The 23,049-nt window shown below is 41.3% G+C and overlaps 1 protein-coding gene across 1 annotated transcript in view; it reads right to left on the bottom strand.

Moving 5' to 3' along the window:
* Positions 1-23,049, bottom strand: part of LOC144763252 (uncharacterized) — a 124,663-nt gene that overhangs the window by 44,142 nt on the left and 57,472 nt on the right. Inside the window, exon 4 of the mRNA XM_078648690.1 lies at positions 3,469-3,582. Coding sequence (XP_078504816.1) covers positions 3,469-3,582 — 114 coding nt within the window. The remainder of the gene's footprint in view (positions 1-3,468; positions 3,583-23,049) is intronic.

The following is a 23,049-nucleotide window of genomic DNA, read 5'->3' as shown; positions in this document are numbered from 1 at the left end:
TTTCACACTTCTAGTGAATTGTGTTCCTACTGTATTGTTTATATTTACAATAGTTGCTATTCATATTGTGTTTACTTGGACAGGATTTGATTTTTTTTCAATAAATCTTTAAAAATGTACCCATGTTTTCCTAGTGTTCTTGAGTGAGTCTTACCTTAGACAAAAAGGGCATGAATTCCACTAATTATTGCTCTGATATCTTATAATATTGATTGCTACCAGAAACGCATCTCACTCAGATATTGCTCATTGTCTTGCGGCATGGTTGCAGTCCACCAAGCTTTCTGTCTTGGATTGGCACACTGACATAGTCCTTAGGTTTAGGAGGACTATGCAGCCTATGTCCAGGACCCCCTGTTTAAGGGGTTGGAGAGGATGTAGGTATACACTTTTATGTAACTTTACACTCATAAATGGTGAACATCTCAAAGAAGTAAAAGCTACTCAAAAGTTTAGGAATGCACGTACATGTGTATATTTACCCACTTGTAGGTTTACCTAGTGTATAGCCTCATAAATGGTCATGAGATCTGCATTTCTCTGTTAACTTTACGAGCTACAAATTAGACCAACTTTTCTGATAGGAAGAAACATTTTGCCATTAACCTTTATTTAGTCTGCATGGAAATGTCATGGACCTGGCTTGATTACCAATCCTTTAAATACTACAAAGGCTGAGTTACACCCTGTGTGGTGAAGGCAGTATAGCTGTAACCATGCTGGAAGAGGGGGAGGTGAAATATTCTAGGATGGAAGACCACAGCATATCCAGTTTTGTGCCTCTTTGGCCTTACATGTACTGGGGTGAATGAATGACCTTGTTCTGCATTCTGTCCATCGATTGTTCTTTTTGTATTTGTCACCCCGAATGGGACGGGTATGCCCAGACTTGGGTCCTGTGCTCTCGAAGCCACTGGAGTAGAGCTATCGAGGCTGATGAGTGGAAAAAAAAAAAACGGTCCTAGGATGCTTGGTTCCGGTCCAGGGAGGACCTGGCCTGGCAGTTCGGGCAGGACTGTTCCCATTGGGCGCAGGGTAAATAATGATTTGCATATGGCTGGGTTCAAACTGGAATGGTATGGGGAGCAAAAAAACGATGGTTTTAGACCCAGATCTCTGTACTGGGGTGAATGTATGACATTGTTCTGCATTCTGTCCATCGATTGTTCTTTTTTAATTTGTCACCCCGAATGGGACGGGTATGCCCAGACTTGGGTCCCGTGCTCTCCATGCCACTGAAGTCAAGCTATCCTGGCTGATGAGGGGTGAAACCCGGAAACCGGTCCTAGGATGCTTGTTTCCAGTCCAGGGAGAAATAGGACTGGCAGCTCGGGCTGGACTGTTCCCATTGAGCGCAGGGTCAAGACTGATTTGCATATGGCTGGGTTCAAACTGGATTGGTATCGGGAGCAAAGAAATAATAGATATAGGCTCAGATCCATGTACTGGGGTGAATGTTTGACATTGTTCTGCATTCTGTCCATTAATTATTCTTTTTGCATTTATGACTCCGAGTGGGACGGGTATGCCCAGACATGGGTACCGTGCTCTCCATGCCACTGGAGTCAAGCTATCCTGGCTGACGAGGGGTGAAACCCAGAAACCGGTCCTAGGATGCTTGTTTCCAGTCTAAGGAGGACCCAGTCTGGCAGTTCGGACTGGACTGTTGCCATTGGGCGCAGGGTCAAGACTGATTTGCATATGGCTGGGTTCAAACTGGATTGGTATGGGGAGCAAAGAAATGATAGATTTAGGCCCAGATCCATGTACTGGGGTGAATGTATGACATTGTTCTGCATTCTGTCCATCAATTGTTCTTTTTGTATTTGTCACTCCGAGTGGGACGGGTATACCCAGACTTGGGTCCCGAGCTCTCCATGCCCCTGGAGTTAAACTATCCAGGCTGATGAGGGGTGAAACCCCAAAACCTGTCCTAGGATAATAGTTTCTGGACCAGGGAGGACCTGGCATGGCAGGTTGGGCTGGAATGTTCCCATTGGGCGCAGGGTCAAGACTGATTTGCATATGGCTGGGTTCAAACTGGAATGGTATGGGGAGCAAAACATGATGGATTTATGTCCAGATCCTTGTACTGGGGTGAATGTATGACATTGTTCTGCATTCTGTCCATCAATTGTTCTTTTTGTATTTGTCACCCGAGTGGGAAGGGTATGCCCAAACATGGGTCCTGTTCTCTCCATGGCACTGGAATCAACCTATTCTGGCTGATGAGGGGTGAAACCTCGAAACTGGTCCTAGGATGCTTGTTTCCAGTCCAGGGAGGACCTAGTCTGGCAGTTCGGGTTGGACTATTCCCATTGGGCGCAGGGTCAAGACTGGAATGGGGAGCAAAAGAATGATGGATTTAGTCCTAGATCTCTGTACGGGGGTGAATGTATGACATTGTTCTGCATTCTGTCCATCAATTGTTCTTTTTGTATTCCTCTTAGGCCTCATTCCAAATAAAGCAAAATGAAGGGCTCGGTAAAAGTTCTTTCTTCTGATTTTGCTTCTGGCTAAACAGGAAATCGCTTTTAATGGGTGGTCTCCATTTACTGGGAGAATTGGGGTGAGATTAATGTAAGTATGCAACAGCTGATGGAAAACGTACTGTGAAGAGAGCATATGAGAGAAGGCACATGAACTATCTTTGTTGTGAGGGTTGAATCCCTAGACAAGTGGGGAAAAAAGCAACTGACCTAAAATTAAGTTAGCTTGATGCGAGAAGGCCGAAAATCATGGCACCTATTTTTCTTCATGAAGGACTGTCTCAGAATATTAGAAAACATGGGTATTCTGTTATTAAACCAACATGAGAAGTTAAAAGTGATAGTAATGTCCCTACAAATGCAAGTTTTGTTATTATAGAAGTTGTTTACCGGTGTTGAGGTGTGGAGCTACACAATATAATATGGACAAGGATGGTTTATGCTGCAGATAGTATCTTTCATAATTGTGATATGTTTATGTGCACTGGATGTACTGACATTCATTTTGTGTAAACCTACCTGGGTAAAATGAATCACTGTACATCAACTGGGAATACACTTCTGAATTACACTGGCATGACATTTCGCATATTTACAACAGCATTACATTTCAAGCAGTGGTACAATTTCTAGTACGGGGAAGATTTATCAAGAAATTATGATTTTCAGTCAAGTGTGGAGCAGGCATTGGAAACCACATCCACAGGTTCCAATGGCAGCAGCAAGCAAATAGACTACATCTCTTCCCTGCATTATTCCAATCTAATATTAAACCAATAAATACATATCAAAGAATCTATGTTATTTCTTCTGCAAGGAACAAAGAAATTAAGAGTTCCTGATTCAATATCAATGATGCGATTGCTTCTATGCACATTATAGAACAGTTTCAAGCAGTTAATCTAAATAGATATTTATTCTTTCTGTAAAGTAATGAAACAATTTCAATGAGACTGAAGTGACATTAATCCATCCTCACCTATGTCGTGACAATCACTGTTCTCCCTTCTCTCTGTTTCCTGGTGATCTTTAAATAGCAGGTGTTCCTGTTTATTTAGCCCAAAGGAAACATCATAACTTGCAACGGTATCACCTAGAATATAAAAACAAAGCCTTGGCAGACCCATTTGGTTTGGCTTCTACATAATGCATACGTACAAACTCAAATAGGCACATGTGCACCACTGCGTGCAGACAACATGACTAAAAGCACTCGCAGAAAGGCAACAGACATGGAGGCATCCATGCACACAATCAGAATATATAAGCACCAGCTTTTCAATTTCTGCACCCTCAAGCTCTTTCTCAATTGCTCCTTATTTTCTCCCTATGTCCCTATCATGCGCTCTTTTTCTTTGCCTTCCCCCATTTGTTACTTATTTTAGGGGCTTGTCCTCTCGTGCTCTTTTCAATTTACTTCTTCTTTTGTCTGCTTGCCTTCTTTTAGACTCTTCAATATGTCCTCTTTCCAAAAAATATTTATATTGCGAAATGGCAGCTGCGAGAGACAGACCGACAGATAGAGCATTTGGGATAAGAATACATTTTAGGTTTTCCAGCCTGTACAAAAAGATCTTCGTGGTTCCCAATAAAAACTCACAGGCCCTGGAGCGTCTAAAAAGGGTAAAGGAAAGGGAAGAAGATTCCAAAAACAGTAGTTTCAATCTTACAAATATCGAAAACTGTCACATTAGCTGTCCTTCATGCCCACCACAGCAAGAGTGGCTCCAAATTTCAGAGGGTCAAACCTGTTGCACCAGGACAGGTAAAAACATAAGGATCAAAAGCATTAGACTCCAGTTCCAGTTCAGTATGACCTAATTTATTTTTTGCATTTTCTCCAGAAACCCTTGAGCTGCTCCAGAATTGAAGAATGCACGCATCTTACCTGCACACATGACCTTCAGTTTGGCTCAAACACAGATCAAATCCTCTATTTCCAGATCTGAAATGTCTGGTTTGATTAAGAGCATGTCTTGTCCCAACTGAAATTCTGGAACATTAGGATCTTCTTTTCATAAAAAACATTTCTTCATTGTGCCCGGAAGCACCACATAGCCAATCATTGGCAATTTCAGATTCTATTAACAAATTGCTCTTCACGTTTTAATTCTCGAGGCCTCGTAAATGTTCGTGTCTTCTTCTTACTAGCAATATCGAAAGGGATCACATCATTGAGTACTTTCAACTACAGAAATCACAAAAATACTTTTTTGTGGTCAGGCCTATCTTGTAAGGCTTTGAGCTCCAATGCCTCCAAGGTGGATGGTCAGGACATGTCTTTGAGTCTCTCCACTTTAGTCTCAAACTGCACGGTAGATGAAATATCACAATTCTGGAATTCATCAGAGCGTTTGTTCCCTATATTTATATAACATGACTTAGAAGCAACCTCGCCTACATTAGTAGGCATCTTTTGCCTTTTTTTCTCATTCTCCTGCAAACTGTTAGTAAAGGTGACCAGCTTAACCTCCATTTTCATTACTTTTGCCGCAGTACTATGGAATGTGGTCTGTAAGTCCTTAATAGCAGCCAGAAGTAATAACTCTTCCCAGGTCTTTGCATGTGGGTCACATCCAGGCTCCTCCATAAATCCTCATGGTCCTTTATTCTTAAAGGTGGACCTAGAGCCATAGAAGTCTCTCTTCTCTTGCTTAGATTTCTTTTCATCATCTTTCCCATGGTGGCCCAGAGGTTCTCAAATGCTAAAGTAACTTACAATCTGATGCCTCAGTAGTTGTCACTTTGACCACATCACCTCTTCATTAGGCGGATGCCGTCCTGAGATATTCAGTCAACAAAGCGCTCCCATCCCTGGTCCCACCCAGCACTCCTTCCCTTCACTTTCCTGTGCCACTCTTCCAAGGCACAATAAAACTACCTGTGCCTCCTGTTTCAATCGGAAACTTTTTCGTTATTGTTTTTTTTTAGAGTTTCATATAGGACGAACTAGACACGTGACATTGGGTATCAGAGAGCTTTACATAAGCACCAGTTTCGTTACAGATGGACTCGATAATTTTTGTTAGGCACTGGGAGATTACGTGATTTGCCCAGAATCACAGGATGTTGAGCGTCATTGCCGAGACTCGCACCCGGTCCCACAGCTTCGAGGTCGACCGCTCTAGCCGTAAGGCTACATCCTCTCCCCTCTTGGGGAGAGGTCCTCTTTTGCTCCCTGAATCTTCACGCTGCAGGGGGAACCTAGAACACATAGTTGTCAACAACATGCAGTTCCCACTCCCAATATCCCTAAATGGCAGGGGCTATCTTGAAGTTTTGATTTTCGAGAGGTGAGCACGCTCAACAAAGTATCAGTATTGTAGAGGACTTCCTAGATCACCAAAATGAGAGGGGCACCATTGTCCACCCCCCCTCAAACCCTTCCTAACAAAATGCATGATCTCAAACCTGCACCTCATTTCACTGGTCCTGGATGGGCAAGAAAAGAAGCCTCTGCTGAAACTGAAACATCTTACTTCCATTCCATTCTAGACCTCGTCTTGTTCAACAACCCACTTTTAATCCTTGTCCCCTCTTGTTGAATTTTTTTGTTGACTATTTCATCCTGTTATCATATCTTACTCTTTTTATTTTCCTCCCGATTTTAATCTCTTGACCCCTTCTCTTCCTTTTTTCTCTGTGCTCATTGTTTACCTGCTCCTTATTTTGAACCCTTCATCTCTTAATTTGATCCCTCATAGTCATTCATCTTTTTTTCTTTCAAACTGTACTGTTTTTCACTTCTTTCTTCTGCTTGATATCTTATATCTGCTCCTTAGTTTCCATCCTTGGCTCAGAACCATGCTCTCCTATTTTATCTTCTTGTTTCCCTCATTTGGTTTGGCCCAGTGATCTTTAAATGTTTACTCAATAACCCCTCTTTTGATTTGTCTAATGTGTGCTTTCCTTCCTGTCTCTTGTATTATCTCATTTATTGATTGCATACTATTCTTCCCTCCATCCCTTGTATTGGCTGCTTAGTTCTTCTACTTGCCTCCTTTTTAGAACTTTCCTGTATTGAGACCCACTGTATCACTCTGAACTGAGCATCACTGTGTGGCACCGCTCTGCTATTTGCTATTAGTCCTTTATTTTCTCTCCCAGCACAGCTTATACAAAATCCTATTTGCTCTGAATTGCATCTCAATGACCTGTCCTTTTGTCTGGTATTTTTTCACTTTGCCTTTTCTCTACCCACTTCAGTGTCTTTTTTGTTTTCTGTTGTTTACCCTCTCTTGCTTTCTCCTGTTTTTTTTTAATCTTTTTCAGTTCTTCTGCTCCTCTCTCCTTTCAAATATTTCCTTTTACATTTCTCGCAGTATCCACCCTCTAACTCTCTTATTTCTTCCTTATTTTTGCTCCTCACCCCCTCTCCTGCATTCTCCTTTATTAGGCAACTCTGTGTCATGCTGACTTCACACTTTGATGTTGAAAAAGTGTTCTATCACCACCACTGTGTCATAATACATTTTAACTGTAAAATCAAACAATGCAATGATTAACAGCATTGGCCTCCATATGACAATATTTGACTTTGTCTAAGACTAACAGCACTAAGAACACTTGTAAAAATAAGAATGGTATGCAGCCAAAGTTCAGCAGGTAATATCTGCTGAAAGACCTTCCTAGTAATGTCCACACCTCTGTAAGAAAAGTAAACTTTTAAGGACGTTTGGATTTCTTTCACATGATAACTGCTACACATGCTCAGTTCCTGCACATGTTTAATAGATTTATAAAACTCTGCTTAAAAAACTATGCAGCAGCAGTGGAGTAAGGAAACTTGAGGGGGGCCCCCTGCAAAGTAGATGGAGGCTACATTACATGCCCTGGACCCAGTCGGAAGCTCCCAGGCAAGGGCACGCTGACCTTGCACAGAGCTAGACGGAGCCCACCTGGAGCTCGCCCCCTCAGCCACGCACTGTGTGAGTTACTGGGCCTATTGTTATGCCACAGCGCAGCGGTCTCATTAACGGGGGGAACAGAAAGCAGAGTGCAGCCCAGCTTTAATGCAATGTTGCAAACAGATTTCATACTTATGTTGCCAAACGCATTGAAACAAAAACATTGAGCTGCCAGACCTGTTGTCCCAATAAAATAAAGTAATGCCAGGAGCCAGAATAATAGGAAACATACGTATAACACAGATAAAGCAAAAGAAACATAAGCAACTCTCAAACCTAGTACAGATTATCCTGCCATCAGAGCTATTAGTTGTTTTGCAAAAACCCTACTTGATCCCCGCTAGCTACTCCAGTCTCAGAGCCCAGGGGCAACATCAAAAACATTTTGCCTGTCACTATTTAATGTTCTTGGCTGTAAACTGAGGCAGAACTTGGGCGCAAATACCTCTCACCACTGCATAATGAAAGCAGGTTTCCAGAGATGGCAATGTGCGACAAGAATGTGTGTGCATTTTTGTTGTGTAGCATTCTTTTTAATATGACCATCTTTAGAGAGATTTTTTCTGTTCCAAACAAGCAGAGAGAGGGAGAAAGCATAGTAGTTTTACAATCATGTCTCAAACATTTGCAATAAATATCAGTAATCAGTTACAATAAATGTAGAGGCATATTGTATGAGGTGAAGCATTTTAACTGTACCACCAATATGGAACAGTAATTAAGTGCAGCACGACAAAGAAAAAGGAAAGGTTGTGGCTAGGTCTGCAGCTAGGACTGCAACTATAAACTATCAATCTCACTATGGTCAGCTGGCAAGGCTTGTGGACCTAAAAAGGGGCAAGGTAGGTTTATGAAGGGGTTATTGTGACTGTGAGGATGGCACAAGGAATTGGTCCAATGAAGAGAGATACAGACGCGATGTAGGGGATGGGGAATGAGAAGGATTAGATTCCAGGTTAAGACAGGCTGGACATCTCACTTGGGGAGCATTTACTAACTATGCAAATTCTTGGGCAGGACCACGATCGACATGATGGTAAACAAAGTAGTGTTATTTTCCATATAGGTACCCCAATATAGGCTCAGGTAGTCACCTAACCTTTCACCTATATTTTCCCCTACTATTACACTACATAACGGTTTTTAATACTGATATTTTACCTAGTTACGTTAATGTCCAAAGATGACATAGGGTTTTCTCCGAAAAGCTTAAACCTCATTCATTATACATGAGGATTCTTGGAATCACAGCAGGACAGCAGGCCTACCATCTCCTGCATATAAACTATGTATAAGGGTCATTCCTTTCGTCATCCTAGTCCAAAATGACACAGCAAGGTATATCCCCAGGGGGTACCACTTTGGGTATATGTACACCATATCTTGTTGAGATAGTCAAAGGAGAAAAGGACTTCCATGACGACACACTGATGCGAGACGCTGAACCTTCTGCATGCAGACACTCCAGCTCGTAGTGGTCTGACACCCCTTGCGGGGTGTCCATCTCGAGACCAAGACAGGGTCCCACAGTCTCTCACTTCAGGTAATGGGGTTGACTTTATCCTAGAGGGACTCTTGGCTTTTACACCCACATACATGCTAGGTACACTTAGGTACATCTAGTTAGGATTGCATCGTAGGAGTACGCATTCTACTGCCATGTATTTTATATACGTGTTTCATCGCACAAACTGGGAAATCGTCCAGCGACTTTCTCAAGGCTTCAATGTCATTGGTAGCAACTTTCTATGTGGTGATTATTCCATCCCACACGCTTTAGACTGCGAGTGAGTCTAGTATCCTTGCTTCGAAGTGAGCAAATCTGTAATTTTCAGTAAAAGCATCCCACTCCACGCCACAACTAGATCAGTCTGTCCGGTCCTCGAGCATCTCATTGCTACCAATGACATTGAAGCCTTGAGAAAGTCGTGGGATGATTTCCCAGTTTGTGCAACGAAACACGTATTGGCTGATCAGAAAGAAAAGAATAAAAGAAAGAGAAGATTTCTGAAACTGTATTTATAATTTGTGTATACTTATATTGGTATTTAATATTACACTACAGACGTGTGATGAGGATTTTGTGAATATTTTATTTACTTGCCTGTATTCATTGTTTTAGCACGATGGTAGAAATCTACCATCCTTTTACTCTGTTAGTGCTTATAATCCTTTGTATCTGTTACTGTCTAATGGTTGTCTCAGCACACCTATTTTACACTAGATTGACGCTGGTTCAATAAAAGCTTATTGAAAAACGTCCCCACCAATTATTCTGTGTATCTCTCTGAGACTAAGGGAGATTGAGTGACTGAGCGAAAAGTAATATACTGTTTCCATGATCCCTGATGGAACAGGGTTGTCATGTTCGGTAGTTGCCAAGAACTATTCTCTCCTTGGTAAGAGGGTTTCCTGGTGGGGGTGTCTAGAATCAGTCTAAAACCAATCCCATAGTGTATGTTTTCAAAACGAGCCAATCCTATATAGGTTTATAGGAACCTCACAACACGGCGCCGCCAACATTGGTTTGGTACTTATTTAACAATCAAATCTGAGTAGTTCAGTTGTGCGATTCTCAGAGACCCCTATTCACATTTTACAGAGACGTCTGGAGTGGGAAGGGAACTATCCGCCACAGCGGAGTAGGCATATCCTATGTATTGGCTGTAGGTTTATCAAGCTTGAAGAACAAACAGTTCCTATCATGCATAAAACCTTATCTCAGTTTCCTTGAAATTTCTTCTTTCAAAAACAATGGCCAACGAAAACGCCGCTGTGCGAGCACAGCCTGCTGTAGTCAGGGAAGAAGAAGAGGAAGGTGAAATTAACATTTCTGAAAATGTCATATATGCCCTTACTAAAAGGGTAACAGACTATGGAGTCACAGCTAGGGGTGGGACAGTAACATTCGTGATTAAGGCTCACAAGTCATATAAAACAGAGGTATTCTATTCATGGGTTAAATTCCCACAAGCAGGTGCACAGTCAAATACATTTCATTGTTACGCTGAAGATGAAACACCAAATGAATACTGTCCGTATGAGGACATTGAAATTCCGCTAACCTACCAGGAGCAAACTGGTTTAAAGGTGCCCTCCCCCACATAAAAGACAAAGTAAGACTAAGTCCACCCGAAAGAGATAGAGCCACTTGGCCTGTCCTTGTGGCTTACACACCGAATCCAGACATTGACACAATACCAGTAGCAGACTAACATCCACTTCATAAAGAAATCATAAAACTTTACAGAAACCTGACACAGTTCGTGATGAGAACACTCACACTTCAGCCAACAAGAGCTACACAAACAAGTCAAGTTCAGGGTTCTACAAATAAAATTACTCCATACGCAGTTATGGGTAAAATTTCCACTAAACGTGAGCAAATGCCATTCTGGATAGCTCAAAAAAGAACACAGTTAGAGGCAGTATTTCCACACACAAGCCCTCAAGAAAAACACAGAATGCTAGCAATCTGCTTGCCAATGGGGATAGCTCCCCAAATAGAAGATTTTAATACTTGGGGTATAGTTTTCGCTGCAATATATACCAAAACTCATGGTATCCCATCATTAGCCGTAATACCAGACATATTAAGACAAATACAAACTGAGTATGGAGCAGAACCTGCTCTGAACTTAGGGATGAAATTATTGTAATTTTGCCCAGGGCTCAGCTATATTAGTAAATATAAAAGGGAGGCAGCAGCAGTGGCAATACGCCTACACCGAGGGATTTGACTCCTTTAAAACAGAAAAGTGAATTACCTCACATTATCACAGACGCCTATTCTGAATTAGGTAGAGAAAGTTTGGGAGCTAGAACAACAAAACCTCAACTCATGGGTGGTCCTGAAAATGATAACACCAAGCAAGCACCTCATTCTTCCAAGGCCTAACACCGATGTCTACATCAATATGCCTCGACAAGAGACACCTGCCAGTTCAATCCCACCTGCTAAGCTACCAAAGATTCATTGAACTGCATCTGGCTACTTCATCGATTTTGATACCTTATCTCTTGATCCCAGTGAACCTGAGACTACGCCAGAAAAGGTCTGGCCTTTTCTAAGGGGAAGTGTTTGGTGATAGTTGAGTAACTTTGTATGTGTAGCCCACAGCTGAGCTGTCCTGGAAGAAAATCCCATAATGAAGCATTATCATCAGTAGGAAAGCTCGGAGTACAGCCCTTTTTGCTGAAAAGACTGCATTAGCATAGCTAAGTTGTACCGCAAAGAACAGTGGTATGGAAAGGAGTCAGAACATGAAATTTGCATTTGAAGGCCCCATTGAGAGGGTCCAAATTTCACACAGAGCATTAAATCAATGTGAAATATTGGCCACCGTAATTCCAAGTATCTCTGGGCCTGCAGCTATTGGGTCTGCAAACTTGCAAGACCAATTAGTCAATAACACTGAGGACCCGATTCACAAAGGTCCTCTACACTCACTGCAGAGGCCCCGCAGTCATGGCAGGGTGCCCTTACTAGTAGTGGGACCACTGCAATGAGAAACTGCAGTTCATTGGTCCCACCACGAGTTTGGGACCCTCGCCAGGACTGCAGGGCCTATGCCACGAGTGTGGAGGACCTTTGTGAATGAGGCCCGGAGTCTTTCAGAGGAGCTAAGACGTTTACAGAGTATACAGTTCCTAAACAAATAAGCCATAAATCAGCAATTACAATGTTGTTGTGCTAACAGATCCAAGCTAACCATCATGTTGCATCTACAGTTCAACAAAAGGACTGCTTGATACCCACTCACCAAAACCTAATGGCAACACAAATGCGACAATATATGTGACAATATAAACAACGCAAAATGTTATAGCCTTGAAGAACAGCCCAGCCAAAAAATGGCAAACCATGAAAAACAAATAAATGCCAATGCCTAGAGGAGGTTGATTCAAAGACCAATCTCTTTATCCTTTTTATTTTACTTTTTTGAGGATTTCAAGAGTGTAGTCGTGCAGCAAGCTAAAGCTTTCTGTAGCAAGACCTGGCATGTCTATTTTAAGGTATTTCATGTCTGCTAACGTTAAAATGCCATACAAAGATCTTCTTTTACCCCATAATAGTTAAATGACACTAGGATTTTTGAGGGTGCTATGTTCTGAAAATCATAGTGTGTTTTGATAGCAAAAATAGGTACCCTAGCACAAAAATGAGGTGCAAGCTTGAATTTCTATGGGAGAGTGACCGTTGGTATTCACATCTGGGCATGGCTGGCGCATGCTTTGAGCCAGATTACAAGCTTTCCCTTATTTACAGATAGGAATACAAATTACCTGTAAACGGATGTTGGTAATACCAGGTCCTGGTATTACCAGAGGATTGAGAATTATTCCCCAATAAGCCCATATGGAATGGCAAATAATATTCGGAAAACAGAATTTATTGCCTGATTTCCATAGGGTTTCCCTGTATCCAGGCCGCTTTCAGGCCCTGTTATAATCAGCGTTTTGCAGGTTGATAAGTGTCTGAAATTGCTTTCTTATGAAAACTTTTTCAGAAGGTACAGGAATTAAGGCCAATGTGTAATGAGATCCTTAGTGTGACTTACTGATTTTTTATCACTCAGTAGGTCTTTGTCTAGATTGGTAAATTGAGCCAATAAATTGGTATTGAACAGAAACTAGAGTAACTACCAGTGGATGAGACTTATTTCAAGCATTACATATATCAGTTTTTGTTGTTGTCTGCGAGTTGTTTTCAATAGCATCTCATTATGCTTGTAAAACTTAATAGCTCTTGCTCTCAAACAATACTGTACAGCCTTTAAACCATCCCCATGCCTAATGCTTGTATAAAGAGAAGTTACATCAAGGCTCATCATCAGCATATCATCTTCCCAGATGACATCGAAGATGATTTTGAGCGAGGACCTTACAGAATTCCTGCTATGCTATTAAAAATGATGGAATGGTGTCTGAGTTACAATATCTTCTGGTTCAATGGAGAACTGTTTCAACAACTACAGGGCACTTCGATGGGCACCTGCTTCGCCCCCAGCTTTGCTAATTTGCATATGGGCTGGTGGGAGGAGCAAGTGCTCAATGGGTCAGAGCTCAAGACTACTGTTGAACCCATTGTATTATGGGTAAGATATATAGACGATATCTTTGTATTGTGGAAAGGAAGCAAAACATCAGCCAGAGCATTTGTAAAAAGTATCAATAACAACAAGCTGAATTTTCATTTTACAAGTGCAATAAGTAATAAAGAGCTAAACTTCCTTGATGTCCATCTTACAACCAAAGGGTCAAGAATCTTAACTTCAGTCTATAGAAAGCCAATAGCGGGCAACAGCATCTTACATGCTAACAGTTTTCAACCCTACAGCCTTAAACAGAGTGTTCCTTCTGGGGAGTTGCTAATGGCGAGACGTATTTGTAGCACGGAAGAAAATTACACTCAAACAGAAAAAGAAATGTGTTACCGTCTACAACAGAGAGGCTACACACCAGAAACATTGCACCACGCACACAGTAAAGTTATCAAAAAAACAAGGGAAGAAATTCTATTTGAAGAGAAATCAAGTGACAAGGAAGAAGTTGAGCAGAAAGAGGTTAGGTTTATAACCACATTTAATGAAAAACATGGGTTACTCAGGAAGGCATTGACCAAACATTGGCACCTTATTATTAATGATCCGATAATAGGTGAAGACTTGGCAAAAGGACCACAAGTCACCTACAGAAAGGCAAAGTAAATGAGAGACTTTTTAGTCAAGAGCGAAGTAACCAGAACAGTACCTATGTGGCTTAAACCACAAGCGGGCTTTAAGAAGTGTAGCAAGTGTAAAGCTTGTGAGAATGGTAAGAACTTGACCACCCTAGAAACACCATTAGGGAAAAAATTATTGATCAAGCAAAACCTTAACTGTAAAATGGAGTTTGTGGTTTATGCTTTGAGTTGCCCATGTTTAAAAAAGTATATCGGCAGCACCATGCTTCCAGTGCCTAGACGTATACTCCAGCATTTACGAGCCATTAAAAATAACGATCCGAGCTATCCAGTCGGACGTCATTTTCAACAGAAACATGGTGGTGATCACAAACTGCTAACTTATAGTGTGATAGACAGTGTACCTAAAAAGAAAAGAGATGGTGAACGGGAAAAGGAACTCAGGAGACTTGAGTCCGTATCCATCCTGGAAATGGACAGCAAGGAGCCACAGGGCTCAAATATTGATGAAGAAATGTACATCCATCTGTAGGTTCTCCAATAGCCTTCTCAGAATTTAGTACAAATCTTTTTAGTATTATTTTAGAGTACTTAGTGTTGCTTTTAAGGAGATCACAGGAAGGGTGTTAACCTGTGTTTCTTTTTTTTTTATTTTTTTTTTATTTTTATAGGAATAACTTTTCTATCCAGGGTGTGTAGAAGTGGTACGCAAAGAAGATTTCCATTGACATTGTTATTCAGGTGTGATCAGTAAAGCCCACAGGGCATTAATTGGACAGTAAGAAAAAAGGAATGGTATGAAGAAATACTGTTATCTATACACTGACTATACCGGTGTGATTAACTGGCCCACTTGGGCATAATATGTATCATAATATAATATGGTAATAACTGATGTTGACATGTGATCTTTGCTGCCTATTCTAGAAATTTGTATGAGCCATCAATTACTATTAATGAGATTGCAGTATTTCTATGTTTATAAGAGTGATTATTGATCATTGAAGTAATTACTTGTAAGTGTAAAAGGATCTTAAGTGCAATGAACTAAACAAACATGTTAATAGATGGCCGCCAATGTTTATGGAACAGTCCTATTTCTGTTGTGATGAACTTTATGCAAACACGAGTACGAACAAATGTATAAAAAAATACCTGTTGCTAGAAACAAGCGCCGTGACAAAGGTGCTTTTTGGCACCGAAACGCGTTGGTGTTTATTGACCCTGCTGAAATAACAACAGCAATCCTGGAGTGCCGTGGTTTCTTGGGAGATTTACAAGAAATGACCCGTTTTGAGAGATATATATATATATATATATATATATATATATATATATATTACCTACTGGCGGTCGCCAGTAGGTATATATAGTTAGGATTTTTTCTCTATGGGTTTTTTGAAAATTCTATGTCTAATAACTTTGGCGTTTGTGGACGGAATTGGCTGAAATTTTCAGGAAAATGGCACATTTTGTTTCTGAGCAGCCCTTGAAAATTTGGGGGGGGTTCGTCCAGTGGGGGCCGAGAAAAAAGGGGGGTCCCAAAACGTGTTTTTAACATTGAGTTTTCCATAGGGCGGTTGGCCTCACTTTTAGCCCGAACGGCTGAATGGATTTGCACGAAACTTGGCAAAATTGTAGGGACTGGTAGCCCGATGTGCCTTTTGTAGGTCTCAATATATGTGCTCCAGTGGATTTTGAGAAATTAACGTTTAAAAAAAGATATATATCTGTAACAGCGGACCGGTTAGCGCTCTGGTTCGCGGACTTTTCGCGCAACGGAGCTTTGTGAAGCGAAGCTGATTGGTTCTCCGGCGTCTGTCAACATTCCAAACAGTCCGTAGCGGCCGCCATCTTGTCTCTCGGTAGGATCGAGAGACAAGAGGAGGTCAAAACAAAGGGGGAAATAACTATAAGGGGGCATAGTAGATCCTCGCTGACCCCCTAGGTTTGATGTGGAGGTTTTAAAAGGGCCCCGCGGGGCAAAAAATAAAAATAAAAATAATAATTGAACGGCTGAATGGATTTGCACGAAACTTGGCAAAATATTAGGGACTGGTAGCCCGATGTGCCTTTGCTAGGTCTCAATATATGTGCTCCAGTGGATTTTGAGAAATTAACGTTCAAAAAAAGATATATATCTGTAACAGCGCTCCGCTTCGCGTAACGGAGGTTTGCGAAGCTGATTGGTCATTCTGTCACTGGGCTATAGTTGGGCTACATCTGGCTGATATTTGGGCTACATTTGTTTTTTTGTGTGTCTGGCGGCCATCTTTGGGCTACATTGGGCTACATTGGGCTTCATTGGGCTACATTCGGCTAATTAGCAAATAGCTCATCGCAAACTAGGAATGGTAAAGAATCGCTATTTATTCCTTAAAGTTCGCTATTTAGGAAATGCAAATAACTTTGATGATACATATGGCGGTTCATCTCTAACAAGATAAGAAGCATAGGGATAGATTTATGATGACTGGCGCATCACCAGGGATGTGTTAGTCATTCTGTGCCGCTGTTCCGTCACCTATGGTGTGCTGCATTTACAATGCGGCGCATCATGGGGCAAAAACAGCACAGATGCGTGATGTATCTGTGCCGTAAAGGTGGCGCATTGCTGGAGTTGTATCGCAAGTGTGATGAAGCTCCAGCAAGGGTCGGGGGTGCCCCTGTCGCAGGGTTTCTGTTCTCACACAGAACTGTGGACAGAGGATTGGAACCTCGGCGAATTAGGGTGTCCCAAAACTCACGTTAGTAATCAAAAACTATTTAGCAAGCTAGGTACAGTGTCACATTGGATATAACAAACTCTCAATGTTTAGACAATCCAGAATATGAACTTATAGTACCTCAGGATACGTGGAACTCATGAACAGTCGGTCGTTATAGATTTCTTAGAAACCAGAACATGGAGTTAAGAAGAACAGATGTGTATTTGAAATGTTTATTTACTAATGCCGTCTTCTCAGGCGTAGTACCTTAGATAATAAAAATACACATATTATCAGTAGCAAAATTACCAGCATAGTTACTAGTACATAAAAAGTGAATGGTGATAGTATGTTAACATGCTGTAAATGAATAAGAGTTAGCAACACTTATAAGCAGCCGCGGGCCGTGGAGGGAGTTACGGTGAGGCATGGAGGCGGGGAGGGGGAGAAGCAGGGTGGAGAATACAAGTACACATATTATCAGTAGCAAAATTACCAGCATAGTTACTAGTACATAAAAAGCGAATGGTGACAGTATGTTAACATGCTGTAAATGAATAAGAGTTAGCAACACTTATAAGCAGCCGCGGGCCGTGGAGGGAGTTACGGTGGGGCAGGGAGGCGGGGAGGGGGAGGGGCAAGGTAGAGAGGGCTCCACCCTGCTTCTCCCCCTCCCCGCCTCCCTGCCCCATCGTAACTCCCTCCACGGCCCGCGGCTGCTTATATCTCACCCTCCCTAATACACATATTATATTATTTGCTAAGAAGGTCTCTTTGTGTTGGTTTAGGGCGTGTCCATACTTTAGTGTCTTAGATTTGAAGGAATCACATCAGCATACACCAGCTCTCTCTTCATGTGAACCGCATCAACTGTTGTGTATGTGTGTTCGGCAAAGCAATATAAAACCCGCCTCATGCCCAGAATTGGCAGAAGTTGCACTTATGTTATGAGTATGAAGTCGTGGAGATCAGACCTCATAACAATTCTGTATCGTGTTGTTCTTGAAACTTTAGCACTCGCTGTACAGATATAGTTTAACAAGTAAAGCAGATAGTAGACCAATAACATATTATTCTCATGTAAACCACGATGAACTACTAGGTGGAAAGCTAAAGCAACAACTAAGTGTCGTGTGCAGAAGTTGCAAAAAAGGAAAAATGGCGTTTAAACCGGTAATGAGCCCATGCTAACTTAACACGGTGTAAAGATATCCAGGACCTAGATGACACCTCCTCATGATCCGGAAACGAACTGAATAAGATAATAGAAGTGCCATCTCATGAGAGCAGATTGCAAGTTTATATGTGGACGGTCCGCAAGGTAAAGCATTAAAAACTAGGAAAATTCAATGCTAAAGAAAAATAAAACAGCCAAGTACTTTATCGAGTCTTAAGCCAATAGGCAAGGTAAATAATAAAAACTTGACAAATAAGTCAATGAATTGTCAATGAAATGCTAGTACTCAGCATATCAAACATGAAAAAGGTCTATGACATAACTGTGTATGCAAAATAAGCTGCAACAGCCTCCAATAGGAAGTCACCGTCTTCATCCGAAAACAGTTCAGCCATCCAATTTAAAAGCGGAAAAGAACATACGTGCTCTCCCAGCACCGGATCCTCTATCACCATCAGAGGACAGCTCGGTGGGTTTTCAAGAAAGCTGTGTTCCAAGAAAGACTGTGCTGCCGCCAGTAAATTCCAGGGACCAAGTAGTCCATGCATCAATGCCACAGCCATAATCCTTTCGCCAGGACAAATCAACTCGTGAGTAATGATAGGAGTCATCAGCTGATTAAAGTTGACGTCAGGAGAAACCGGTCCGCAGAGACACAAATCAATGGCCCAATCGAAATCACAGGTCAGGCAGTGAAATACAGGCTGGACACAGGTGAAGTAGGAGAACCGAAAAGATAATCCATATGCCGTGCTTAATATCGCCAACGGCATTGTGCCATAATATTCTAGCATGCGATTGCGGAACAGTGTCAGCAGCTGCAGGGTCGGAGGTTGCATAGGAGGGACATCCATATTTAAAAATGTAAAAAAGCACAAGAGCGTCCGCTGGTAATGCAAGTAAAAATGCCAATCCACGAACCAGAGTGCAGAAAATACAATGAAAGGGAGCAGGGATGACTCCAAAGATTTTCTCAAATGAAGTCACGAGACCACTGGTAACAACTTTAAAAAAGTGTGCCAGGGATTTTGTGGAGGATGCGTTAAAGATAGTCGGAAACATGTTGCTGAAATTGAAAGGCAAACCTGTGTACGGGTGTTCGCTATGTGAAGTACGAAAGTTTCACGGGCCGAACTCAAGGCCACCTCTCTCTGAGACAAAAGAGCTCTTATTCTTGTCATGCCGTTGAAACGTGTCCCAAGGTTGGTATTTGTGGCCAGATTGAAAACTCCCTATGTTCATGTGTGGGAGGAAATAGAACATTTCTGCAGCAAATAACCCGTTCACTTACTGTTACGATAAAAGGAATACTTTTAATTAACTCAGAACAATCTTCATTATTGAGCATCAAATAACTACCATTTTCCAACAACTTGAACGTGGGGATGATAGCAGGAACTGGCGTGCCTTGCAACATGAAAGCCATATTTGGTCGGTGTTTGTTGCATGAATCGTGTAACTGTATGTGCCTACACATTAGTGAATGATCTGGCGTCTCAGTGCATTCCTCTCCATTCAGATAAACTTCTTGATCATCTTTGAAACATCTGTATGTGTATGGAAGCGACCAGACCTCATGAACAAAAGCACTACCTAAAGGTTCATAAAGACCTATTGGTATATATTTCATACAATTTGAAAACTTATATAAAGCAAAAGGCAGCGTTATTAAACCGTGGATAAGGCATGTTGCCAAAAAACCCGCAATCCTCTGCTGATGATGTCACTGAGCATGTCATGAATGATGTAATATGTGACATCATCAGTAGTGGATTATGGGTAATAGTATCTCTAGTTTACTCCCCTATAGCTGTCTTTCTTTTAACATAAGTGTGTGTTTCCTTCCCTTATACTTACTGTTTTTGGTTCGCTTCCAGTTCGCGTACCAGCGAGCGAACTAGGAAGCGAACTAAGAGAAATAGAGGTTGGCACAGTTCCAAATATTGTACCAATTTTTTAATAACGGGGAGGTAGTTCTGAAAAGAACTTTTTTTTTTATTTTTCTGAACATTTTTTTACTGTTTTTGAATTTTTCGGAACAGTTTTATATTTTTTTGGGTTTTTCTTGGAGGGGGCAATGAAAACGATTCATTGTAAAGGGCTCAACAGGAGCAACAAAACAAAAAAAAGAAGTATTTATTATTTTGGGCGTTTCGGACAAACTTGCATATGATAGTCAATAGCTCTGTTGATCAGAGTGATGCTTCTTTCTCCGTAGGAAATGAATCCATCGCAAAATACGCAGGTGTGTTTTACTTCACCAAATCTCATTTGTATATTTGGCACCATCTCCCTGCCCTCTGGTCCCGTTACTTCCGGTACAACAGATCTTCTGGCCATAATAGGGAGATTATCTAGGTCGTTCCGAAACTGTGCAGCACTGTAGTTGTTAGGATGCCACCTAGTCATATGGCGATGCATTGTGTAGTTTCCGAAACTGTATTTTTTGTCGGTCCCTCTGGACAGTCTATCTTGACATATAAGGCAAGTTACGTATCTTGCATTTACTTTTTTCTGACCTTTGGGAATTTAAAAAAATTGCCAAATGAAGTTTTCTTTCCGGTGAGACGTCTTGGGCTGCTCAGGCAAAAACTGCCTCTCTTCGTGCTCGTCCTCCTGTTCCTCTTCTTCTTCTTCTTGTTGAATTACAACTTGAGCAGGTGGTCCACTCTTCCTTGGATGTGGTGGAGGTGGTGGGGAAGCACCAGCTGAAGCTACTAAAGAAGCCATTGCTCAGTGATCACAAAGGGTCTTTCTCTCACAATGATGAAAGTCAGAGTGAGGAAAGAAGGAGGGATTTTCATCATTTGGGAAAAACAAGAGTTCTCAACCAATCAAAAGTGTTCATTTTAGATTATATGACCTAGTCTTACATCATTAGGAAACCAAAAGTGAAATGAACCAATGAAAAGTGTTATTACCAAGTCACATGACTTGCTGTGTTTACGTTAAGCGCTTTGCAGGGCCTCCCGGTTTGCTTCCAGAAACCTGCGCTTTGGCACTCGCTTCGCGTACCAGTTCGCTAACGTAGCACGTCATATGACGTATCACGCGACAACGTGGAACGTCATGCGGACGGGAGGCGTCACGATGTTGTTTTCTAACGCGGCACTTGCGGTAAAGAAACGTTTACCGGCTCGCGGTCTATTTCGCGGCATCAAGGTCAGCTAACGGGAAGCTTCCCGATTCGCGAAGCGGGAACGAAGAAAAAAAAATATTTAAAAACAAAATTATTCATAAACATATAAAATATATTTTTGGATTTAAAGAAGAATACATTTTACAGCTACAGATATTAGCTGTTAAAAAACCAATGAAATTCACAGAAAAAACCATAGGTTATAGACCATATATAGTTAGGAATTAGCATTTACAAAACCTTGAAAATTCACTGAAAAAACCATAGGTTATAGACCATATATAGTTAGGAATTAGCATTTAGAAAACCTTATTTTACTCACACAAAACCATTGAAATTCCATATATAGTTAGTTGCACTAACTATATATCGCGCACCCGCAATCCACTGCTGATGATGTCACATATTACATCATTCATGACATGGTCAGTGACATCACTGATGACATCACTGATGACATCTCAAATGACATCACTGATGACATCACTGATGACAACATCCAGTGACTGTATGCTTCTGTAAAGTTAAAATATGTCTTACATATTGAAGAATGAGTGGATGTATAAGTGTCTGGATGAAGGATTTAGTAGGTGCATGACTGACTGTATAAGTGAGTGATTAAATGTGTCTCACTGAGTGCATGGGTTAGTGACTAAACTGTTTTAAATTGTGCATCATTGTGTCTGTTGTTTTGTAATCTGATGCATGTGTTGATCATTAGCTATATGACTAACTATATGGGTTATTGATTAGTTGCCCAAGTATTTGTATGGGAGACTGAGTGTGTGTGTGGGTGTCTGGGAGGTGTATGACTCTGTGCATAGATGTGTGAGCAGTTGATTCACTAGATGTATGGGTTCAAAAGTGCATGTGGAAACATCTGTATGGGCGGTTGACTGTGTGCATGAGTGTATTGGTGAGTGAATGGATATCTCAGTGCTACATGTCAAAGTAAGTACATATGTAAAACACAGTACATGTGATAGTTGACATATATAAATAACTGTGCATAAGAGCCAGTGAATGTGTGAGTGGCTGTATGGATTATTGTGAACTTGTATCAGGGATTGTATAACAGAGTAAATATGTGTTATTATATGTTCCAATAAGTAAGGTGTGTATAACTATATAGTTGAGGAAATCGAGGTGTGATTGATTCTTTGCAAGACTGACTAGGTGTGTGAGTAACTCCATGGATGAGTGACAGTCTGTGAGTGTCTGTTTACACTGAGTGTATCTAAGGTTATATTAGAGTCTGAAGAGGTTCATTGTATCATCACATGAATGATGTCATCAGTGATGTGATCAGTAATGTCAAATGAGATGTCATCAGTGATGTCATCAGTGATGTCATTTGAGATGTCATCAGTGATGTCATCAGTGATGTCACTGACCATGTCATGAATGATGTAATATGTGACATCATCAGCAGTGGATTGCGGGTGCGCGATATATAGTTAGTGCAACTAACTATATATGGAATTTCAATGGTTTTGTGTGAGTAAAATAAGGTTTTCTAAATGCTAATTCCTAACTATATATGGTCTATAACCTATGGTTTTTTCAGTGAATATATATATATATATTCAAGTTTGTGGCCCAGGTAAGGGCTGCCAAGCGCTCTTCTGGCAGTGCGTTCCGAGTGCAGCAGAGCCTTGGTGCTTGTAACTGGAAACCGTTTTTTGCACAGGCAAGTTTTCTCGTGCATTCCCAGCTCTTGCTTCACCAATTAACGACCAGCACTGCAAATTAATTTCTGTTATTTAATTTTCATAACAGCTTTTGACCAGCAACACTGCTCGACGCGTTTCGCGGCCCACGCCGCTTGTTCACGAGACGCTTCACGAAACGCGTCGAGCAGTGTTGCAGGTCAAAAGCTGTTATGAAAATTAAATACCAGAAATTAATTTGCAGTGCTGGTCGTTAATTGGTGAAGCAAGAGCT

Source organism: Lissotriton helveticus, chromosome 6, assembly GCF_964261635.1.
Source record: "Lissotriton helveticus chromosome 6, aLisHel1.1, whole genome shotgun sequence".
Taxonomy (NCBI): Eukaryota; Metazoa; Chordata; class Amphibia; order Caudata; family Salamandridae; genus Lissotriton; species Lissotriton helveticus.
This window is presented reverse-complemented; position numbering and strand designations above follow the sequence as displayed.